The sequence below is a fragment of the Lepisosteus platostomus genome, chromosome 22 (assembly GCF_059453375.1).
Source record: "Lepisosteus platostomus isolate fLepPlt1 chromosome 22, fLepPlt1.hap1, whole genome shotgun sequence".
In the NCBI taxonomy this organism is placed as follows: Eukaryota; Metazoa; Chordata; class Actinopteri; order Semionotiformes; family Lepisosteidae; genus Lepisosteus; species Lepisosteus platostomus.
In genome coordinates this window covers 17166714-17189883 of record NC_142632.1, presented here as the reverse complement: position 1 = coordinate 17189883, position 23170 = coordinate 17166714, and the positions used below count along the sequence as shown (strand labels likewise).

Sequence of the window (23170 nt, the reverse complement as noted above, 5' to 3'; positions counted from 1 at the left end):
ACTTGTTGTCCTTGAGACTGGAGTTTAATTTGGCGTATAACACCTAAGGTTCTGAGTACCTAAACTGTTAAGCATGGATTCTTTTCCTCTCAGCCTTGCTGGTGACTTGAATCTGTTCATTTGCCTGAGACAGTACCCTTAAACATAGGAGAAGAGCTGAGCGGACATATTGTGCAGCAGGCTTTTGGTCTTCAGTTGTAATGTATTTGAGATCGATAGCATAGAGGTCTATTAGACCCCAACACACTGTGTTTCTAATCAAGTTAAGGAAGAAAGTAAGCTCACCTGCATGGCTTGCCCTGCTTTGAGGCCCTGACGTCTTACATATTCACCGGCTGCTTGCGCTCTTGAGAGTTTTGGCTCATGTTTCTTGTGCCCAGGGATGCCCGAAACATGGCCAGAGACGTGCAGAACACGTTCTACGAGATCGTGACGGAGCTGGGGAGCATGACTCACACCCAGGCCGTGGACTACATCAAGAAGCTGATGACCAAGGGCCGCTACTCCCAGGACGTGTGGAGCTAAGAGGAGGAGCAGTCAGTTCCTGCAGCGATTCCCAGCTCCGTTTTTTTTTCCAGGGACGTGTGAAAAGATTCTTGGTTGTAAAAGGTTATCCCCCTGCACAAAAGCAACAGAAGACGATTTTATTTTTAATTTTATGTCTAAACTGACCTTTAACCATGTGACAGCAAAGGGTCTGAAGAGTGGATACAGGCAAAGCAGTGGGCGGGCAATGAGTCTGAAACCACTGAGAATTCACCTCGGATTTGAGAAGGAAAAGGCATCTTAAATATCAATGAAAACCATATTATTGTAATATCTTTAATATGCAGAGAATCAAAGCAGCAATGGTCTGTAAACTGGAAACAAGAATAGGGAAATATGTAATGATTGTATGCAGTTAGTTTGACTGGAACTAACATTAGAGGTAAATTACCGCAGACTCAAGTCTGTTTTTGTGAATGAAGATCGATCCAGCTGAAGATGGAGCTGAATTTTCTAGTGGAAGAAATGACAGTTTGCATGGAACATGCTGGTCTCAGAAAATCCTGAAATTAATCAAAATTAGCTTGTAACTTAAAGGGATTTTTAAGTAACTGGTTCACGTATAGAATACACTTATAGGTATGCATTATGAGTCAGATCTGATCCTCAGTGCCTGCTGCAACATGTTCAAATGTGATGCCGTGAAGGACAATGAGGAAAGTTGGACAGATGAGTTGTCGTCAAGTGTTTCTGTAGCCTTATCTCTCTTTGAGGAGACGGTCTTTGCATTTTAAATTGTAAAAGAAATGGCCAGGGGATGCCTTTTGCATCATGGTAGCTCTCTGTGTGCAATCTGTATACCGAAAAGTACTGTGCAGTAATAGGATTTATACTAACTGGCATTAGCTGTGTTTGCAAAGAAAGTTCCACACTTGATACCCAAGACAGGAAAGCTAGCATTATGCCATAGGCAGACTTCCTGACTCTTGCAGTGAATAGTCACTTTTCCTGTAGAAAATGTTGAAAGTAGCAGGCCACTTACAAACTTGAACTCTGCCTCCAGCAGCCAGTACAGTTCAGGAATCAGTGCACCTCGATGAAATATTATTTCTCCTTTAAAGTGATGACAAGACATTTAATCAAAAGGCATTTTAAAAATCAGTTATATTTTACAGCTTTTATATTTGTGTACTCCAGCCTGTAAAGCTTTAGGTGAGTGTGCTGCTGCTGTGTTGGAAACTGGGAAAATGTTTTCTATTTCCATAACAAATCCGGGACCCTTTTCCTGGTTGGAGCACGACTGTGTGCGGAGTGTACAGATTCGTTCGTAGGGGAATGTAGATATGCGTGTCGGGAAGGAGGGGGCTCTCGAGGTTTCCTCTGCGGGTTCAAGTGGGAGTCTATGGCGGATGTCTGGGCAGAGTTGTGGCCGGTCTCCTGCAGGGTCGCGGAGAGAGGCGTGTGGCTCCTTCACCGGGGGGGAGGCTGCGTGGCCTTAAACCACTAGGCATCCGGACGTAAAACTGGTGATTCCAGACATGTATACCGGATTCCAAAGGGAATAGAGTTCGTTTTGCCTTTGCTCACAAACTTGGCTTTAATGCAAAATCCCCAGTTTCTTTTTCCTCCCTCCATGATGAGGAGAAAAGTCAACTGGAGAGGAGTTGTGGAGGAAACTCGCTAATTTGTCAGCAGGATTTTGAGGAGAGTAAAAGCTTGCTGGCGGTGTGTTTCCGTGAAGGGAGAACGGAAAGATACACTTCAGAAAAGCAGAGCTGGATGACGCTGCCTATGTCTGCTACAGATACACCTGTGGTTCATGTGGGCATCATTCTTGGCTGCTTTACTGAGATAAGGTTCTGATTTTACCTGCTTGTATGATTTGTAATATCTGATAAAGGTGGCATTTAATTTGACGGTGTCGCACATCAATCTCAGCAGAAGTGCTAGCTATTACCAAGAGTTGGCTGGAGTTTCCCCATTCAAAGGTCCTATGCCATATGTTTTAAAGTAAATTTGACAACATGCTGTGATACCTTGTACTGTATTGAGCTGTAACCTTTGAATTTCCATTTTTTTGGCAAGATTTTGCATAGAAATGGTGATGGAACTGAAATGAAGGCAAGTTCATTTACCAAATACTGCCATCGATTCCATTATATTTGAATCTTAAAGAAAATGTTAACACATTTGGTATAGTTTGAAATACCCTGTAACCAAACACTCTGTTGAAAGCATTTTCACACCGTGGAATATATTTTCTTTATCCAGATGTTTTCAACAGGTGGCACAGATGTGGGTTCTAATAAACTTTGTATCAATGGAAAGGCTCCCCACTTATTCCTCTCTGTTTTTCTTGGATTCCTTAACAAGAAACATTTAAGCGTTTTCAGAGTGACATTTTGCAAGTGAAAAGCCCTCTTGCAGTCTGAGGTCCTGGTTTCTGACTGTAACTATATAGGAAGAAGGTGGCTGCTGTACCAGGGCCTGTGTGTTTTGATATTGCTCATCAGTGCTTCTGGACTCAATGGCTTTCAATGAGGCAGCCCTAATGTTAGTCACTTAACCTGACCATTAACAACAATTAATTTTTTGGAGTTAAACAATGGTTGTAACATGATGTCTTGTGTTCCTTTTGTCTAGTTGCAGCTTGATTACATTTTATATGCAATCATTTTTTTTAAACGTTATTAAAATAGAGATGAAAATTGTCATGGTTTGTTTTTAATTCTGGAGGGGCAGGGAGATTAAAACACACTGGTCCTGTCAGGCTCACTGCAGGTTTCCCCACAGTCGCTCTCTAGAGCTGCTTTAACTTCCCCTGCGTCTAACCTGGCGACAGTGGGTCTGCACCACCCTGTTACACCTTTGGATGAGCGCCTGAACCCCAAAATCAGAACCTCATTCATAATCGGTCTTACAAAACCCGTCTCTTGCACTGCTCGTGCCTTTCAGTCCTCAAACTGAAAACATTTTTCAAAGCACATCTTCACAAGATGGGTGGTGTGGACACATGCCGGTGGTCTGGTCACTGACCTGGTTCACACAGCTGGGAAGGATTTCTAGTCCTTTGCTAAGTTGGCTGTGAAGTCTATGGGCAGAACAAGCTCATGTGAAGAATCGCAAGTGTCTCTCTCTCCCATTTTCAACAGCCAGCACTTTTCCCCCCCTCTAACTGAGGATGAGAGATTCCCCGGAGCTCTGCGTGTCCGCGGGGCTGGCCTGCTCTCCGCCGGCAGCTCGTTGCCATGGCTGCGCACGTCTGAGAGGGCTGCTCTGAATCGGAAAGGCTTGAGCTGCTGGAACTGGGTGGCTGGGAAGTGGAAAGGAACGGTGATTTGTGTGCAATGAATACGGTGCTCAGGCCTAGATCTCAGTCAAACCCTGAGGTGTTAGAGATGGGCTGGGAACCTACGTCTTGGTGCTTGAGGGATTCTGGCGGCACAGTGACGTGGTGGTTAGCATTGGGTTAAGTTCAGAACCTGAGCTGCACTCTGCATGGAGTTTGCATGCTCCCTTTATCCAGTGCACTTCTTTATTGAGTGGCTCTTGCATGCTACAGCTTGCTGATGCGCACAAGCAGCAACAGCACAAGGGCACTAACTGAGTTCCCCTAGGAAGGGGAACATCCCAATATAGAGCATCTACTGTCTAGAGATCCAACAGCCCTTGACAATACTATGGAAGCAGGGACCCGTGTTACTTTTTATCCCTTTTATTGGCGAAATAAACTGAAGGAATAGCTGCACAGTAGGAGTGTCATTGATCTTTACAATGCAGCTGCTCCTGGTTTGCGATCAATGTAAGAAAATTACTATCTATACAAGACTGAGGAGTCAATTACAACAACCCTACCAGATGTAATTGTGCATTAACACAAGCGTAGAACAAGTATACAGACTTTGCTTTGAGACAGTGACATGTACCACTTACCCCCAAAACCACTTTGAAATATCACAAGCAATCTAATTATTTCAACAAGTGACCAAAGGTGTATCATTGCTGGAGTCCATCAACGAGCCTGTTTTTTTATTGAGCGAGAGTAAAGCCGTATCCACTGGCTCTAAGGATACCCTGTACTGTCATTCCACTCCTAATCCTCAGAGAGCGAAGGAAAAGGGTTGCAGTAAAGCTTGTACAGCATCATTTAAAAACACCAGCTTTACCCCAGTTCTGCAGTTTTTCTTTCTATAGTATGGACATGGCTCTTGGTGAACCCCAGCAACCACGTGCACACAAACCCAGCCCAGGATACAAGCCCAGTGGGATCGTTTTGTTTGAATCGGTTGATCTAAAAAGCATCACTGTGGTTCATAGTTTAGTTGTTCTTTCCTTTTGCCCCCAGCTTTCACATGTAGGCCGGGACACTCTTTTTCTTACAGTTCTTACAGTCAGGCACAGAACTGCATTTTCGTACAATTAAAAATGAGGCACACGTAAACAGCTTCTGGAGGTGAAACTTGCACAACAGCAGGATTGCAATGCATACGCTATGAAGTCCAAGTCCTCACTATGAGATGATCCGATAGGCTGTCTTTCAGATGGAGACCGATCTCGAGTTGTTAGTACGTATCCACTGGCCCCAGGACCTGCACTGAGACCAGAAGACCACACTGAATCGGGTGGAGCAACAGAGGGGCACGGATAGACAAAGTAGCTGGAGCAGGACAGGTGTGCTGGAGTGTTTATTTCATCTCCTTCTACTGCTTTCATAGCCTCTTAGCTCTTCCCTGGCTCTTGTTCTGGAGCTTCTGGTAGACGACTCCCAGTGTGGTGCAGAAGTTCCCCAGGAAGAGGACCAAGAAGGTAAAGCTGCACATAAGCACCTGAGGAAAGAGACAGTAGAGAGGGAAAGAGAGACTGAGGATGGGTCAGGAAAGCAAAGCATTAAAAAAAGCAGACTGGTCTATTACCAGTTGTGCGTATGTCCAGTAGTAGGGTTCACTGACCACATCCACCCTCTGAGATGGTCTGTAGGGCCACTAAGATGCTAACTGGACCCTGTGCTGCTTGTAATGAACTCTTATGGCACCGACTTGCTGTTGGTCTCAAATTATTTCTGCGATCACGCCGAACCCCACCAACACAGAAGAGAAAAGGTTCCTTTTCCTAAAATCGAACTTTTTAACTGAAGAATTATGGATTCGCATTTAGTTTTTATTTTCCAGGAAAGAACAAGAGGAAGGCAGGGACAGATGCCGAAATGAACCCCATTCCGACAGCGGGAGCTCACAGACGTGGGGGGGGATGAATGGAGCAGGTTGGGAAGAGGAGAGTCCGGTCGTGCTGCTGCAGTTCGGATACAAGAGCACCCACAGCACGGACTCGGGCATCTCGCCGCCCTGGGGACAGGAAACGGCTTGGCGCCTTAAAGATGAGTCTCCCCTTTTCTGTCACCTGTCTTACCTGCCCTAAACCCTGCTGGGCCAACTGCACGCCAGAGCTTGGGCAATCCTCATCGCAGTCTGCGAAGGGCATCGGACTCAAACCCATAAGCTCAGGACTACAGGGCTCTGCTCCACTTCGGAACCCTGACCGAAATTCCCAAGGCACATAAAACACCAACCTGCCACTCTCGGCACTCTGGGAGCCGGGCCATCCAGAACAGGCAGAGTCCGTTGTACAGCTGCCAGAACTGCAACACGGGAGACAACAGCTGGTGGAACTTGCAGAGAACTCGGGCGTTTGACGGAAAAACAAAACCCTCTGTGCAGTCGTGGGAGTCAAAATCATTTTGAAATGGGTGAGTGTATGAAAAATAATAGTTTTTTTTTAAACTTGATCTTAATGATTAATGAACCCACTAACCCACAATTGCACTGCAATTCTTGGCACCCCCACAGAAGGTGACAGGCCTCGTATTCTCACACGGCTTCACACCTCGCACTTACATGACCAAAGAACAGGAAAGGGAGCAGGAAGGTCAGCCCTCTCCACATCCAAGACTGAAACCCCTCTGAAAGAGACAAGCAGGGACACGCTTTCTCAAGACAAGGTCTCCTCCACTTGGAGCTTCTGTTTTACTTGGGTGTTCCCCGGAACCCCGCGCTTACCCACAGTCAGGTCCATGTTGTGCCTCTCTCCCAGCGCCCTGAGCCGGTACAGGCAGCCGCTCTGGTAGTAGTACTGCAGGAACTGCACGAGGCCTGCAGCGCAAACACAGAACAGGACACCGGGCATGCAGGGAAAAACAATGACTGTCAATGCGGGTTTCATGTCTGTCGTAATTAGAGGGCTGCGGATTGCGTTTCCATGCTGCCGGGAAAAGAGTCTCCGAGAATGAAGGAGGGGAAAGAGAGGAGAGGAGAGATGCTCTCCAATCATGATTCCAGCTGAGGAGAGTCCTTGTATTTTGGAGATGTGCTCTGGGGTCTGCTGTTCCAGGGGGAATCATTAAGGGTTTTATGACACAGCTGAAAGTTAATTTTGCTGTGTAATCACTGGCAAGCAAACAGGACATTATTTCCCTTTAGTTTGGATAAGATAACATGGAGAAGTGATGGGCAGCGAATGGACTTACTCTTCCCCACAAAGCCTGTTCCTTGAGGCAAGGAGAATCACCTTATGCATTACCTCCCTTCTAGATCACCGGTGTGTCCCCATTAGGCTAGATCAGACGTTTCCCTTTCTCATCTAATAACACACTCCTGCACAGAAGACTTCAGAAATACCAAACTTATTCAGAAATAAGTGTGCTCTTCGTTCAGGGAGTGTCACCCAGATCTACACTGCCAACTGAAAGAGCGCGTTTTTGATGCGGTCCTTGCTTCGCAGCTTTCGGGTCCCGGGTTCGATTCTAAACTGGAGAGCCTTCCGTGTGAAGCTTGCATGTTATGAGTGTGGGTTCTCTCCAAGCGCTCTGGTTTTCTTCCTCCTTCCAGAGACACGCTGGCTGGGTTAATCTGCGTCTCAATTGTCCCTATGTGTGTGTGTATAAGACAGCGCCCCCCCTTACCCACGCTTCTGCGCTGTGCAGTACAGAGGAGGTGAAGCCTGCAGCTTAGGCTGCGTTAAGCAAAATCACATCACCTGAACACAACCTCCAAAAAATCCCCGATCCCAAGATCTGCAGGATCATTTCAACAAGCAGTACTGCATTCATTCTGAGGTATCATAGTCGTTTTTCCTGACAAAGTTATCATCCTGTTGTCACTTGACACTGATCACTGACACAGAGGACCACTGAACAACTCACACAGCAGAGTAAAGTCGCTACACCTGAAAAAAAAAACTCAGAAAAAGATCAGTCGAAGACAGGCAGCTTAACCACCCCAGGGTGCTGTTCGTCTCTGTCCAACACAGGCGAGCTCTCGACTTACTCTGGTACAGGGAGTAGGCGAGGAACTGGTTCCTGAACATCTGGTACAGCTTCCCATCAGGCCTGGTGGGCAGGAAAGACAAGTCAGCGAACCGGACAGGCAGCTGGAGGCCGCTTCAGCGTGGATTACGACTTGGAAATTAACAAGAATGGCAAACACTGCGGTTGTGTACATATGTATATAAATAAGTTATTGATGCAATTCATCGGAACATTTCATTATTTTTCAGAAACTGTCCTTCAAAGCGCCTCTTGTATGTCTAGAGCACACAAGACGAGAGGCTGATAAGTAGGGAAAGGAAGACTGCGAACGAGAGCAGGGCATCCGGCCCTTCTGAGCTCAGGCGACTGAACGGAGGAATCTGTCCAACCAGTTCCCAAAGCAGCCAAGGTATCAGTTTCAACAGCGTGGCTGAGCAGTTTGCTCCACACTCCCACCGCCCCCCGTGTGAAGCTCTGCTCTCCGCTGTTACGGATGGGTGCACCGGAGCAGGCTGCTGCAGACGGGCCGCTGGTGCGACTCGCTGAGGAGGGACTCACCAGGTCAGCATGACTCCCGAGAGGAAGGTGGACACGTAGTGATGGAACACCCACCAGCCCTTGATCCTGCAGGGACAAAAGGCACAACAGGCGCAGAGGCCAGAGTCACAGCCCGCACGCACGAAAGCCTAAAACCCGTCTGAATTAGGGTGGCTGCTTCTTAAACCAGGTCCTTTATTTCACGTGCACCGTCATGTCAAAACAAGAGCTAAATTCAAACCCACACGTTTGTGAGGACAGGAACGATGGACGAGAACCACATCTGGCAAGAATTCCAGCAGGAAACGTCTCGCTGCCCACAGCCCCGCTGCCACACAACAAACACCCCCCACTCCAGGGAACATCTGGAGCCCTGGAACACAGCTGCTGCACATCTACTCAGCAACGCCTCAGTGAGCAGAGAGCAGACACAGGGAGGGCTTCTGCACGCTGGGAGCTGGCCCAGAGCACAGGCCTCACTTCTTTCACCCGGGGTGCAGAGGGCCACGTCTCCGAGGCCACCCTCTGGAGCTGGGACTGGGGCTCCCCTCGGCTGTAGCACAGAACTGGGGCCGGCTGGGCCTCGCCGGGCGTCAGCGAGAGACACCAGGCCCCTGCATCCACCAGCCCACCGACGGTGGAGAGGGGCAAGGCGGTGCAGAATGACAACCGCTCAGCGATTTTACTTCAAACCAATTTTTTTTTTAATCCCTGGGTTTTACCGGGAGCTCAAACGAGCGGCACGCGGGACACTAACCGGGACCCGTTGTTGATGAGGATGCTCTCTCGGATGGTGAGCGTGCAGTAATACCACACCAGCAGGAAGTTGAAAAGAGAATCTACCGCCCTGCAAGGAAACGCACACAGAAGAAAACCTCAGACAAAGGGAAAACCTGCTCATGGCTACAGGGAGGCTGTACATCGGCACTGAGCTCCAGTGTATCTGCAGGCTGCATGTTTGCGCAGGCCCTGCAGAAGGCGTTGCTCAGAGCCGGTACACCTACAGCGGCGTCTCCTGCCCACCCCCTGCAGACCGGAGCCCAGAACCACCCAGCGGTCAGTCCTGTACCTGTTGCTGACCAGAAACCGGCAGGTAAAGGAGAACAGCAGCAGGAGGATGGTGAGGCACAGCTTAAACTTCTCGTACTCGTCCTTATAGGCAAACCTGGTGGGAGAGCAGACAGTGCAGCCTTAGCGCACAGCAGTGACTTAATAGTATATCCTTAACGTACTATAGCATGAATAGCATCATAGTCAACTGTAAAGTGATATAGAAATGTCTCAGACCCATATGTGGCGCATTAATTGACTCATGAGATAATTGGTGAAGGGCTCAGAGCCACATTTTCAGAGGGGTTTAGACTAAATTGGTATGAAACAGGCATGGCGGTAGTTGGTGTTGGGCTGGTTTAGGGTATGTCTTTGGGTGATGTACAGAGGAGCTTTTTTCCCCCTATGTGTTTTTTAACCACTTCATCCAATTGAGGGTCGCGGGGGAGCCAGAGTCTACACCAGAACAAGCCATGTGCTCGAGGCAGGGTACACCCTGCACAGGCAGCCAGTCCCTCACAGGGCACACACAGAAACTCACACCAGGGCCAACGTTTCCGGAAGCCAATTAATTTACCGGCATGTCTTTGGGAAGCCACATGGACACAGAGAGAACATACAAACTGCATGCAGACAGCAGCCCAGAAATCGAACCCAGGGCCCCAGCTCTGCGAAGCAGCACTGTCAACCACTGTGCCAGGTTTAACTTAACTAGAATTCTTCAAGCAAACAAGGACTTTTTTTAAGCATCTGCCTTTTATCAAATGCTTTCTGGAAATATCATAGAATTCCATATAATGAAAATTCTCAAACTAGAAGAACTGCAGCATCATAGGTCATGAACACGGATTAAAAACCGATATCGTTGACAGGCTAGTTCAATTTGCAGACGGAAAACAAAAAAGTGGAGTGGCAAAACACAGAAATAGCAGCAAGGGGAGAACAAAGAGGCCGGCAAATCACATTTAACCACAACGGCATGGGGAAGCAATAAAAAACAGAACACTTGAATACAGCAAAGGGCGGAATTCATTTACACTGGAGAGCTCAAGCTTTCCCAAGAGTATAATGTGCTCAGTATGGGTCACAATTCCTTACACTTATATAGCACTTTTCTGGATAGTCCATTCAAAACACTTTAGAGATAATGGCGATTCCCTCACACCACCAGTGTGTAGCCCCCACCTGGATGGATGATGCACCTGTACTCTCCCCACACACCAGCTCTCAGTGGGGAGGAGAGCAGAGTGATGAAGCCAGTTCAGAGAGGGGGATTATTAGGAGGCCATGATTAGTAAGGGCCAAAGGGAAATTTGGCCAAGACACTGAGGTTACACCCCTACTGTTCTTGAGAAACGCCCTGGGATTTTTAATGACCACGGAGAGTCAGGACCTCGGTTTTATGTCTCATCCGATGGATGGCGCCTGTTTACAGTAAGGTGTCCCCGTCCGTCAAGAAATATCTATCAACATTTTAGATCCCCTTTGCTACTAAACTACCAAACAAACACGATGGGCAGAAAGAGCTCCTCTTTGTAATAATTAAGCACACGAATGTTGATGCTCGTTATCCGAGAAATTCCACGGGTAGCTGGTTTTGAAAGTGGGGTTGTACTTCCCTCTAGTGGTCAATATCTGAACTGCTATTTTCACTGAACTTTGGTAAAAAGGACCAATTGAGTCACCAGATGCAATTAAATCACTACCTGGCTGCTCAGCTAGGAAGAGATGTAGACTACATCTCGTGGCTTTAGAGGAACAGGACTAGAGAATGAACAGTTCTATTTTAATAGTGTAAATATAATCAATTATGTAATTATGTAAATATTATCACTTTGGTCAAAAAAGGAACCCGCCTCTCTAGAAACATCTGCTCTCATTGTGAATGTTTTTTCTTACTGTGAAGTGCTTTAAGAAGCCACTTTTAAAGGCGCTTTAAAATTAAGTTTATTATCATTAAAATCATAATAAAACGCTCCCCTGCGAGCCTGAATTGGGAGAAGTGGATAGAACGGATGTTTAGACAGTAAGATATTTCTTTAAATGAGGTGATCAAACTTCTACCCAGTACCCTAATTGAGGCTGATCAATTAAACGGGTCTTTTATGTTGCATCTCAAGCCATGCCAATGCCCTTGGATTTGAGAAATCGCGACCAGATCGTGTTTAAATAAAGACCCACTAAGCACGCTGCACATGAAGAAGATAGACGAGCACTTACTTTGCCTGCTTGCTGAGCAGAGTGACATTCACGTTCCCGAGGACGAGACTGAGGTACAATCTGGAGAGACAGAGAGAAACACTGGTTTGTATCTTTCGGATGAAAGCTGGTAGTCTAACAGCAGCGTTACCACCTGGTGGCCTGATGTCGTCGGGTCTCAGCCGGGCTGGGCCTGGTCAGGACTGGACTGGGAGACCTCGGAGGAAAGCCAGGTTGCTGCTGTCAGTAGTGTTGGTGGACCAGTAGGTGGCGATTTTCTCTCTGGACAAGAATTACTACACCACGTCTGGAGTGTGGTGACTGGTGACACTCTGCTGTAGGAGGTGCCATAATTCGGACGAGATGCTAAACTGAGGTCCTGATTCTTTGGTCATTAAAGATCCCGTGTCAGGATTTATAAGAACAAGGGTGTTAGGCCTGGGGTCCTGGTTCAGATCCACTCTGGGCTTGAACCTCTAGCTCTCCCTTAAACCAGCAGATGAAGCTATCACGCGCTTCTCCACCTCAGCCGGTAGGTTAATTGGCTGCTGGGAAATTTAGCCCCGGCGTGAGTGTCTCCCATCCAGAGTGTAGCCTGCCGTGTGTGTGTCCCATCCAGAGTGTAGCCTGCCGTGTGTCCCTTGCTTGCTGGGTTAGGCTCTGGCTCCCCGGCAAACCCTGAACTCTATAAAGTGGTGAGAAGATGGACAGATGGATGACCATATAAAAAACACGTGGCACTAGACAGCAGAAAGGCACAGGAGCCAAGAGGGGAAGCAGATCAAGGGGTCATCTGGAGCAGAAACTCCTGCGGCGTCAAGGTCTCACCCGTTCTTCTTCGGGAGGAAGGCCTCCATCTCAAAGAAGATGCCTGGTCGTTCCTTAATGAGCGCCTTGATCCCGTCGATGACACTGGCCTCCTCGGGAAGCACCCCGGCCCTGCATCTGAGACAGACAGGAAGAGCCGAGCACAGGGGAGAGCGAGCCCACGATTAGCAGGAGGACAGCGCAAGCTCGACTTGTTAGGCCTTCCAGTGTGTTCCCTGTGAGGAATCATTCTTAAACTATTATAATGACCTTACCCATCAAAATCATCTTGTATATATACTCTGCAGCGGTGGGGGAATGGCTTAGCTACGCCGTTGGCTCAGGGATTAATGGGGTTTGAATGAGCAATGTCCAGGGTACTGAAGGAGCACTGCCGCCCTGTGGTGGAGACAGGAGGACAGCCCAGCGTGGGCACGAGCTCCGGTCAATACCTACTCGCTCAGCCCCTGGGACAGCTCCTTCAGCCTCTTCCTCTGCCGGGCGATGGAGGCCGAGCAGCTGGTCTGCAGCTTGGTCAGCTCGTCCAGCTTCTGCTTGTACAGGCGGTGCGTCTCCTGCAGGCCGGGCGGACACAGAAAAAGCTCAACTTTGCTGGACATCTAGAGTGGGGGTATCAAACTCAATTCCCGGATTGCTTCTGGTTTTCTGATTTTGTGGTCAAACTGTACAGTCAATTAAACCATTAACTTTGTTATCGTTAATTGGTGAAAAAAGGCACTTCAGTAAGAGCACAGTTGCCTTCAGCCCTGCTAGAAGTATTAACAACAACGCAGTTCATGAAATAATGAGACCAGGTAAGTAACCCACAGCTCAGGTGGAAGAGACGGTAGAAGACACCAGCCCTCCAGAATCCAGAGGGATCCAAATTAAACTTCAGTTACAGCAGGGGTGAGCCGCAGGATGCGCGTGCTTGAGACAGCAATAAATAATCCTAACGAGAAGCACAGTGTGCAGTATGAAAATCTGCAGAAACATCTGTGCTACTGTGCCATACAGTATGAACAATATCCTTTCCTTCTTACACAACACACTGTTTTCGGAGGTGACAGTTTCTGATATCAGTAAAACAAATGATACAATACCAATATACCAATGCAAATGAGTTCAATTAAATATTCAGATAACTGTTATTTTTAACCTATTAACCTATAACCTATTAAAAGTAGGGTCGTGACAGGCACACGGGAAAAGATATTCCACGTACACAGCAGTGTAACTCAAAGCTCTTTACACTGCCTTCTGGAAAACATGCTTCTTGTACCGAGACTGTAGCCTAGGCGTTTGTGCATTAACATTTGAACTGAAACGTTTTTTTTTTTTTTTAAAGATTAAACACCTTCGTCTATCAAGATCTTTTCCAGAACAAGGAGCTCGGACCCACAACAGGGACCTGGTCTCGGGCCTGTGACGTCACCGCCCCCCCCGCCGGGCGGGATCTCCCCGCGCGCAGGTCCCTACACTGGCGCGCGCTTGCAAGCATCCTCTCAGAGTCGCTCGTCTTTTTGAACAGAACGGAAATAACTAAAGTTCCACAAATTAACTTGGCTGTCAGACGTTGCCTTTACTATATTTTGCATCACAGCGCCACTGCGCTGAAGACTGCACAGGATCCCGTCTGGGGAAAGTTGGCAGAAGGGATGTTTCTCTGACAGGCACCTGTGATCAATCTGCCCTGATTTGATCGATGTCGGCAGAGCTCGATCATTTTAAAGTTGCATGGCGAATTTCGGTTAATTTTCTGTTAGGAGGGCAAAGGTTTCTATTGTACTGTGATTCACCGCGCATTCTGGGCTAAAGTTCAGTGCTGTAAAAGCCGAGTGGCAGCTCAGTCTCAGGCGCTGTTACCGGTGTGTTCTGTGCCGAGACGCCAGATTACAAAGCACCAAGCCTTTAGGTCAATACTCCGCCTGCACTCACTGCCCGCAGTGTTGCTCTATTTGTTCAAGGGTTATGAATGCGTACTCTTAACAACTAGAGATTGTCACACACAAGACTAAAACTGTTCTCCACATATAGGGCTTGTCCCAACCGTGACATTTCGCAAAGATCCTCGTAGAAAGGCTTGGCCTACATTGCGTAACAATGTACAATAATTTTGAAAAGGGCCAAATATTTCCTAATGTATTCGTTTCTGATTGACGTCAGCATGGCTTCCGCTCAACATCCCTGATTCCTCCAGGATATTGATCTACAAACCCATCGCAGGCGGCGCCATCCTCAGCCCACAGTACAAAACAGGAGTCAGTCGTAGACACCCGTGATTCCGGGCGCAAGAGCGCATTTGCTCGGTCTGAGCCTGTCTGTGGACAACCCGAACTAAGAAAAGTGAAACAACGGTGTGTCTTATTGAGCTGTTCACGCGTGCGGCTCACATCAGAACTCACACCGTGCAACTGGTTGCCAGGCCGTCTTTAGCTGTACTGTCATAATATTTACGAAACTTGCTGCATCTCGGCGTTCAAGTGCAACACGTCCAAACCATCAGCCTCCTGTCTTTTACCGGCACAGAAGGCGCAGGCGACCGACAGCACGGGAAAAAAGAGACACAGAGGAAGATGTTTCACCTGGACCTGCTGATAATCTTTCTCCAGATCCTCCCATTCTTGGAGACAGTCGCTGAACGTAGTGGGGCGGAGTGCCATGTTTGAAATAGATGAGCCAGGCTGATCTGGTCTGGTCTTAAAGCGCATTGACGGCGCTGTCACCCCGGGGCCCCGCCCCCTCCGACCCTCCGGCCAATCGGGAAGCGGGGGCGGTGCGACCGCGCGCTGGGGCTCCACGTGCGCACCAATGGCGGCTCGGCGTCCCCGCGAGCGAGCCAGCCAGCGAGCGAGCGCTGGGATCTGATCCTGCTTTTACTGCTTTTACTCAGGGAAGAATCTTGCTTAACGGGGGGGTTTTATCTGTGTCTGCGCTGAGCGCTGAGTCACAATGGGCCCCTGTGTTGCCGGGCTTTGAGAAGGGTTTCCTTTCAAAGAGAAGCCGGAGACGCCAGACTGCGGCCCCGCCCCGTGCGCTGATTGGTTCAGACTGGACGGCTCCGCCCAATAGGAAGCCCCCCGGAGTGTGACGTCACACTGATCGTGCGCGCACCTCTCCCACGTTTAGAGGGACAATAATAATAATAATAATAAACTTTATTTTATATAGCGCCTTTAAAGGTGGCTTCTCAAAGCGCTTTACAGGATGACAATAACAATAAATAAGAAGACTACAACAATAAATAAGAAAATTTCACAAGACAGGACACAATTATAATTACAACAATACAACAATAACAATAGAGGAGACCGTGGAAGATGGTATTAAGAAGAGCAGAGGGGTGAAGAATGGAACCAGTTAAGTAAAGGCTTTTCTGAAAAGGAGGGTTTTGAGTCTGGATTTGAAGGAGTTTAGAGAAGGTGACTCTCTAATATCCTTGGGCAAGGAGTTCCAGAGCTTGGGGGCATAGCAGGAGAAGGCCCTGTCGCCCATACAATGTAGACGGGCTTGGGGGACAGTAAGGAGGGCAGAATTTGAAGAGCGGAGGTTGCGAGGTGGGGAGTAGGGCGATAAAAGTTCAGACAGGTATTGAGGTGCCAAGCCATGTAAAGCCTTGTAGGTGAGCATGAGGATTTTAAAGTCTACGCGGAATTTGACCGGAAGCCAGTGCAAGGACTCCAGGATAGGAGTAATGTGAACACTTGCGCTAGATCTGGTCAGGATTCTGGCTGCTGAATTTTGGACATACTGCAGCTTGTTCAGAGTAGATTTAGATACCCCAGGGAGCAGAGCATTGCAGTAGTCAATTCGAGAGAATACAAATATGTTGATCAGCTTTTCAGCCGCAGTTAATGATAGCATAGGGCGTAGTCTTGCGATATTTCTAAGGTGAAAAAAAGATGTTTTGACAGTATGCTGTACATGTGGGTCGAATGTTAAGCCAGAATCGAATATAACCCCAAGGTTTTTCAATTTTGATTGGAGCTCAAGTACAGAGCCATCTACAGACAGGGTTACAGGACTGGCTTTACGAAGTTGATGGGGGGTACCAATAAGCATGACTTCAGTCTTGTCACAGTTAAGATGAAGGAAGTTTTGAGTCATCCAAATTTTTATGTCAGAGATGCAATTAGATAGAATAGAGACAGCCACATCAGTGTCGGGTTTGGTATGGATGTATATTTGAGTATCGTCAGCGTAAAAATGAAAGCTGAGGCCATGTGATCTTAAAAGCTGACCAAGTGGGAACATGTAAATGCTGAAGAGCAAGGGGCCCAGTATTGAGCCCTGAGGGACACCAGACTTGACAAGACCAATTTCAGACCTGTACCCATTGAGAGAGACAAAGTGACAGCGATCAGTGAGGTAAGACTTAAACCATTTGAGGGCAGTGTCAGAGACTCCAAACACAGTCTCGAGACGAGAAAGCAAGATGTTATGGTCAACAGTGTCAAAGGCAGCACTGAGATCAAGAAGGATGAGTATGGAAAGAGAACCAGAATCAGAAGCTATTAGGAGATCGTTGGTGACTTTGACTAGGGCGGTTTCTGTGCTGTGAAGTTGACGGAAGCCAGATTGGAGGGGTTCGAAAAGGTTGTTTGTCATGAGGTGGTTATGTAACTGAAGTGTGACAGCACGTTCTAGAATTTTAGAGAGAAAGGGTAAAGGTGAAAACCGTAACACAGGGAAGAGCAGCGATTCACTTTCATTTGGGAAGCCCGCTGCCTGTTGGCTCTCCATGTGTCTGTAACGGATAGCTAAGTTCTTTAGATCTTACTATTGCACTAAACCTTACTACAACTCTAGCAGAGTGTTGACCAAGGATGCACCAGCCCTCAATATTTACTTTGATAAATAAAGAGGAAGAAATGTATATACCATTTAATTATAGAAAAAAAATCTGTTATAGACAATACCCGGAATTCCCGTAAAGTTTTTTCATACCCTTTTAATGTGATAAGAGTTTACCAACTGCAGAACTCCATCCTTATCCCCCAAAATATTATTAGACATGTATCACGCTACACATCCCCATCCAACTCATGTGTTCCAGTGCTCAAAACAATACAGTACATTCACAAAACACAAACCACATTTTTTTAGAAGGGGTGTGTTATATAGGTTTTCATAATAAAACAGGCATGTGCCTACTCCACCACCATGCACAACATCAGCATATACCTATTTTTAATAACACAAAACAAATTACAATGTATGTACAGGTATAATTTTATTTTGTGTGAAATAAATAAATGCGGAGACCATGATTAATACATTTAACTAATTCCAATAATCAAATGGTCAACCGTTGCACAGTGAAATTAAAGATAGAACTGTATATTTCATCTTCTTGTTTTCAGTTTTACGGTGAAGGCTGCAGAAAGGGGTCATGGCCTATTCCAGGGCTCAATGGCCCAGTCAGAATGGGTCGGCCCGTGTACCCATTCAGTAGAGTGGCTCTGCAATGTCTGTGGCCCTCTCACCCAGAACACGCAGCTCCCAGTCTGAAAGCTGCTGCACAAACCCGCGATTTGGTCTTGCATTCGTTTTGCATTTCAGCACATGTGCCCACGACTCCTAAAAATAAGAATATAGAAATCACACAGGTAAAGAGTGAAATTTTAACAACAATTTTAACTTTAAACCTGTAGTGTGATTGCTGAATAATGACAACAATGTCAATGTGAGATTTTCCAACTGTTAAAATAGCAGTTTTCAGTTTCATTGATGGCATCCTGATTGTTAAAACTGCTGCAGTCATTTACCAGTTATCAGAGCACAGAATGGGTTGCATGCGTGTACCAGAGAGTCTTTCTGAATGCTTTCTAAACTACAGGAGAGAAACACAAGGTATTGCACTGCTATTGCAGAAGGGTTTGACAAAAAGCTTGGCAAAACTGTGAGTGACACGACTTTGCAAAGTCGTGAGAACACACCTATATTGTGAGCAGAAAAGCCTAGAATCTTCTCTTGTGGATTTCTAAGTTTAATAAAATGCTAAGAAAGACCATTTACATTTAAAATAACACAAAGCAAAATGCCATGACATTCAACCGCTTTTCATAGTACTCTGCTTTTGTGACTAATGGAGACACATAACCTGCCCTTGAAATTAGAGATAAAAAAGCACTGCTTGCCTTCAGTGTGGCTTTCAGATGATGAACAAGGAATGCCATTGCCACAGCACTGCAGCGGCTTATACCAAGCCTTGAGAAGACCAGAACCGAGCCCTGTGCCCTGAGATGGGATTCTCGGAAAACAACAGAAAAACCATCAGTGGGTAGGCATTACACTTACCAGCATGAGTTCAGGAAGCACCTCAAAACATCCCATAATTTTAAACAAACCTATCATGAGGCATGTTTCCTAGCTCACTGCACTATGGGTTCTGATAAACTAAAATAAAAAGAAAGGAAATGCAGGCTGAAGTCGCAATAAAATAAAGGGCATCACCAGCAGGTCACAGCCCTGACTGTGAATCAGGTTTTCAGATCAAAGCAGGAAAACATTTTTAGCACCACCTACAGACCTTAAGATTTAAGTGTTGGCAGAGACCAGCTTCAAATTAGTCAATTCATTATAACATCACATGCCTCTGGGTTGGGAGTGCCTAGACAGTGATATGTTATTTTACACATTGTTTTATACTAACCTATAAACATGCACACATTTTGGAAATAACCAGAGAGGTCTGCCTCCACAGAATCTGCAACAGGAATGTCAAAGACCTCACAGTCGCTTCCTTTAAACCTGGCGCAGAGAGAATGCAGAAGAATGCATCACTTTAAAGCAGGATTGTACCAACAGGGGTCTGATTGGAACATACAGCGCTCAGCGATGAAGTAACTCAAGACAGGAAGTGAAACGTTACACAACCGTGCCCTCTGAAAAGTTTACTCTTGCTGAGTCACACCTGGCTCTTGGCCCAGGCAAACACAAGAAGGCACAGCCCAGATTTTGGGTTTTTAAGCATGCAGATATTACTTATACTTATTGTATTAAAGTTCTAAAAAAAATTTTAAGATCAAAGATACTTCTTACTTTTTCTGGGTATCCTACCTTGTCTGTATGGTAATCTACAGCATGCTATGCAGAAGTCTTTGAATTCATGTATACTTTGTATTCAATCAAGTGAATAAGGCAGAATTGTGCAGACTCACTCACACGTGGCTGCTGTCTTGTGAAGCATTCACCAGGGCCTTTAATTTGAGGTCTTTGTGAATCTGACGATCAGAGGCCTGCCTCAGGTTCGCCATGTACAGCTGACCAGGCAGGATCTCTACGGGATACAGCGTCAGGTTTTCTAATTCCTGCATGGTAGCCCAGCAATGGGAAAAAAGAACATAGCCTCAGTTGTAAATTGTTAACAAATTGGAATTTGTTAAGAGGTGTTTGAAAACTCTGTGAATGATAACTGGAAATGATAGTACCACTCCAAGCCTTTCCCCCTCCTTCCTGCTCAGACTCTCTAATATGCAGATGCAAACATCACAACAGATTATGTTTAATTATTAGATTTGGAACTTTCTGATCTTTTCATAGCACACACAAAAAAAAAACAGAACACAGCAGGTTATATTAACATGCTTATTTCAACCTGATTAACATTCCAAAACATGGTAATGTTTAAAAATGACTAAAAATGTTCTTCACCCTTGAAACTAATATCATAGCTGTGATGCCCATAATACCCACTTCCCTTTTTCAAAAAGACTCTCTTCCACTGTGACTAAATACACAAATTGGAAGCAGCTTCATAAATCCACACACAAATATAAACTCTAATCAATCCACAGTTATCACTTTAAATAGAGATGCAACTTCTGATCAGACTGAGCACATAAGTAACAGGAGACAGAATTAATTTAAACAAAACAGTTAACTACACTTACTCTACTTTACAAGCCAAATTCTTATCAACATGTAAAGTCAAAACCAATTAACCGTCAGTTGAAACTCTGAAAGGTTCGTGCTCCAGATGAACATTTACTATGACTTTAATAACATCTGGCAAATTTTTAACCAAACTGCGCTCAAATTAAAACAGATCTATTTTCTCTTCCATTCTTGCTTGCTGAATTTGAACCTTCGAACGTTCAGTCTGAATCACGCACAGAAATAAAAAAGGTTTTCTGTCAGAAAGTAAACAGCAAAAGGCTGTGAAGCCCCTCCCCCTGAGTGTGGTGGCTGCAGGGCGTCACCTGGGGAGTGTACAGGATCTTCTGCGTCCTAAGAAAAGGGTAGGAGGCAGAAAAGTCTTCGTAGCCGCCTTTCAGGATCTGAACTGGATACCGAGTGGACAGCGCTAGGACTTCAGCGCACTCGACGGCCGGGCCTGAAGAGAAACTCCCTGCCATCAGTCAGTGAATAGCTAACAATCCACTTTGTGACAGGACAGGAGTTTTAAAATTGCTCCTAAAATGAAAGACTTTAATACATATAAATAAAACTTGAAAATGATTTCTTAGCACATCCACAGAGTACCTGATGATTTTAGTAAACCGCGGAAGGGACTGGCCAAGGTCTTAGGAAAGGCAGATATGGCTACAACAGGTGAAAGCTACTGTAGAGAGGAAGGATCCCGCTGTGTTGGCAGCTCACCACAACCATGTACGGAACTTGTGTTGCCATCATACACGATGCAGTACTTCACGCACTCCACCTCTACACAGGCAGGAATCACAAATTCCCCGTTCTCGTCCTGGAGAAGGAAAAACAAACTTCAATACACCACCACCCTTACCACAGAGCCTTTTCCTATTCCTATCATTGGTGGTGGTGGAGGGGAGACCCCATTACCTGTAAAGCGCTTTGAGTGGAGTGTCCAGAAAAGCGCTATATAAGTGTAAGCAATTATTATTATTATTATTATTATTATTATTATTATTATTATTATTATTCATTTGCAAGTTGTAATTTTGAGATTCCGGCTTCAGACATTCTGCCTGGGATGAGCCATTACATCCAAGTTACAGTTAAATGCAGATGAGTCTGGGCAAGTACAGAATAAAACTGAAAGATCCAGTCAATCTGTGTTCAAACACCTGGGCCACCCCGCAGCTCTCATCGACTAATGTTGGTGTTCAACGGCGGAGAAATCGATGGTGCTGCTTGTAGTTTACACAGTCTCGTGCTGCCCTCTAGTGGGCAGCAGCTGAACTGCTCTATTTTTTTAAAGTAATCTTTTTAAAGATTTCCAGAAACTCCGTTCCGGGATTTGGTGCCTCAGCTTGTAAAGTAAATATTTGTCAAACGTGCTGTTGTTCAAAAAGGTTTTGCTCAGGCTAGTGTAAAAATCTTTCCTAAAGTATAAGGATAACAAAACACCTCAAGCGTCAGTTGTTCATGTAGAAACAATAGGTTTGCAATGAACTGCAAAGGTACGCATATTTTACTATCTGACCTACTAAAATAATAAATAAATGAAATATCAGTATGGTGCATTGGGGATTGTGGCACAGATAATTCCGGTACTATCCGTACACTTTTATGAGGCTGGTGGAATAAGGCTTTGATTTACAATTGGTGGTCTCTTCTGAAATGAGAACACGAAAGACAACGGATATATCGCTAATTCTCGAAGTCTCGGGAAATTCATTTGTAGAAATTGAACTTAGAGACTAAATAAAATACAGAACAAAAACACAGAATCCAATAGTAAACAGCGCACACTTACTTTGCATCTAGGCTTGAATCTGATTATTTTGTATTTTAATCGGACAGTCATTCCTTCTCAATAATTTCACCGAAGGCAGTGTTACCCCGAGCCACGCCCTGCTCTATAAAAGCGCTTTCGGACACTCTAGTGGACTGGTCAGTAACTAGGACTGACCAGAGCTGACCTTCGCCGCAGTTCACAATCACGGTGACCATGCATCATGATTTCTGGTGCGGCTCGAAGCAGGGGAAGAAAACTCACCCGTTTCGCTCGTTTGGCGGTGAAGACGTGACTCTCGTCGTACTCGGCTTTTGTGCGTGCGTCTAGGAAACAGTCAAAGAGCACATCTGGTGTGACTGTTTTCTTGGGGTCTGTCACACCACTGCAGCATGTTCCGACTGGACAGAGGCTGTAATCTGTCCAGCGTCACAGTGAATGACCCCTGAAGCCCGTTATGTCCAAGAGCAGAGTAACTTTCATTTGGATTGTGGACACTGTTCCAATCATGTCTAAATATTTCATTAGTCGCAGTTAGATGATTTTGCATGTCAAGTGATATATACTTACCAATGAGGCAGAGGTAATTGGATTCGGACAGTTTGGAGACTCGAGTAGTATACTGATTCAGGATGTTGTACAGATCCGTAGGTTCACAGAGAACCAGACCTGCCATCACCGAAGGTCTAAAACACAGAAAGACACGTTTTTTTACGTTGAAATTGGAAACACGCAAGCAAATAAACGATAGTTTTACTAATTTGTCTGCTATTTTAAAATTGCAAATTATCATCATTTATTTATTTATGTTCCCGAACACAGTTATTTTCCGGAAATGGCATTTTACATACAGTATGCCTGTATTTTACTGATCGAATATTAGAAAGAAAATATCTTTAAACATATTTTTATTTTTCAAATCCCGCTAACCGTTCTATATTTATCTTAAAAATTTGCAACGCGCTACGTTTTGTTGTTTCCTGGGTGACTTGTTTCTCGCAGTGTCGTGACTGAAAACCAAGTTTAACAGTATTATTAACAAGACCTAAGAAACGTCGTTGCTGTGACGCTTTTAAGTTACCAAGCGGAAATAGCTGTTGCGAGAGTGAGGTTTTTTGACTCATGTCATGTGC

At 45.8% G+C, this 23170-nt stretch overlaps 3 protein-coding genes across 6 annotated transcripts in view; 1 reads left to right on the top strand and 2 right to left on the bottom strand.

The window, feature by feature from the left end:
• porb (P450 (cytochrome) oxidoreductase b) overlaps nucleotides 1–3198 on the top strand; it is a 31556-nt gene extending 28358 nt beyond the window's left edge. For both annotated transcript variants that reach the window (XM_088616459.1, XM_088616460.1), the window contains one exon: nucleotides 381–3198. In XM_088616459.1, the coding sequence (XP_088472585.1) occupies nucleotides 381–525 (145 nt within the window). In that variant the 3' untranslated portion in view covers nucleotides 526–3198. The remainder of the gene's footprint in view (nucleotides 1–380) is intronic.
• Nucleotides 3199–4185: 987 nt separating this feature from the next.
• tmem120aa (transmembrane protein 120Aa) lies at nucleotides 4186–15373 on the bottom strand. The gene is made up of 12 exons (XM_088616461.1): nucleotides 14965–15373; nucleotides 12836–12954; nucleotides 12401–12517; nucleotides 11594–11653; nucleotides 9393–9488; nucleotides 9081–9170; nucleotides 8345–8410; nucleotides 7806–7867; nucleotides 6540–6632; nucleotides 6378–6442; nucleotides 6053–6121; nucleotides 4186–5312 (listed from the first exon to the last, which is right to left on the bottom strand). Exons 1-12 carry the CDS (start codon nucleotides 15088–15090, stop codon nucleotides 5196–5198), a joined length of 1080 nt encoding a protein of 359 aa, XP_088472587.1. The 5' UTR covers nucleotides 15091–15373; the 3' UTR covers nucleotides 4186–5195.
• Nucleotides 15374–17595: 2222 nt separating this feature from the next.
• Nucleotides 17596–23151, bottom strand: styxl1 (serine/threonine/tyrosine interacting-like 1). 3 transcript variants are annotated; one of them, XM_088616452.1, is made up of 9 exons: nucleotides 23119–23151; nucleotides 22608–22723; nucleotides 22302–22363; nucleotides 20984–21083; nucleotides 20584–20717; nucleotides 19547–19692; nucleotides 19035–19132; nucleotides 18520–18632; nucleotides 17596–17959 (listed from the first exon to the last, which is right to left on the bottom strand). In XM_088616452.1, exons 2-9 carry the CDS (start codon nucleotides 22711–22713, stop codon nucleotides 17828–17830), a joined length of 891 nt encoding a protein of 296 aa, XP_088472578.1. In that variant the 5' UTR covers nucleotides 22714–22723; nucleotides 23119–23151; the 3' UTR covers nucleotides 17596–17827. The 3 variants fall into 3 exon arrangements, with proteins under 3 accessions (XP_088472578.1, XP_088472575.1, XP_088472577.1); XM_088616449.1 differs by having other exon boundaries at nucleotides 23005–23120; XM_088616451.1 differs by lacking the exon at nucleotides 23119–23151 and adding an exon at nucleotides 22968–23112.
• Nucleotides 23152–23170: the final 19 nt, after the last annotated feature.

Bases quoted from the DNA above. Each gene is read 5' to 3' on its own strand.
- tmem120aa (XM_088616461.1), bottom strand. From the start codon at position 15,090: ATGCGCTTTAAGACCAGACCAGATCAGCCTGGCTCATCTATTTCAAAC. The intron at 9,171-9,392 runs GTACAGGACTGA...GTTTCCTTGCAG, and splicing joins CGGTTTCTGGTCAGCAACAG to GGCGGTAGATTCTCTTTTCA. The intron at 7,868-8,344 runs GTGAGTCCCTCC...CCTGCCCACCAG, and splicing joins TCGGGAGTCATGCTGACCTG to GCCTGATGGGAAGCTGTACC.
- styxl1 (XM_088616452.1), bottom strand. From the start codon at position 22,713: ATGGCAGGTCTGGTTCTCTGTGAACCTACGGATCTGTACAACATCCTG. The intron at 20,718-20,983 runs GTGAGCTGCCAA...GTTTCTCTTCAG, and splicing joins AAGTTCCGTACATGGTTGTG to GCCCGGCCGTCGAGTGCGCT. The intron at 18,633-19,034 runs GTTAGTATAAAA...TTGTTTTCCGAG, and splicing joins AAATGTGTGCATGTTTATAG to AATCCCATCTCAGGGCACAG.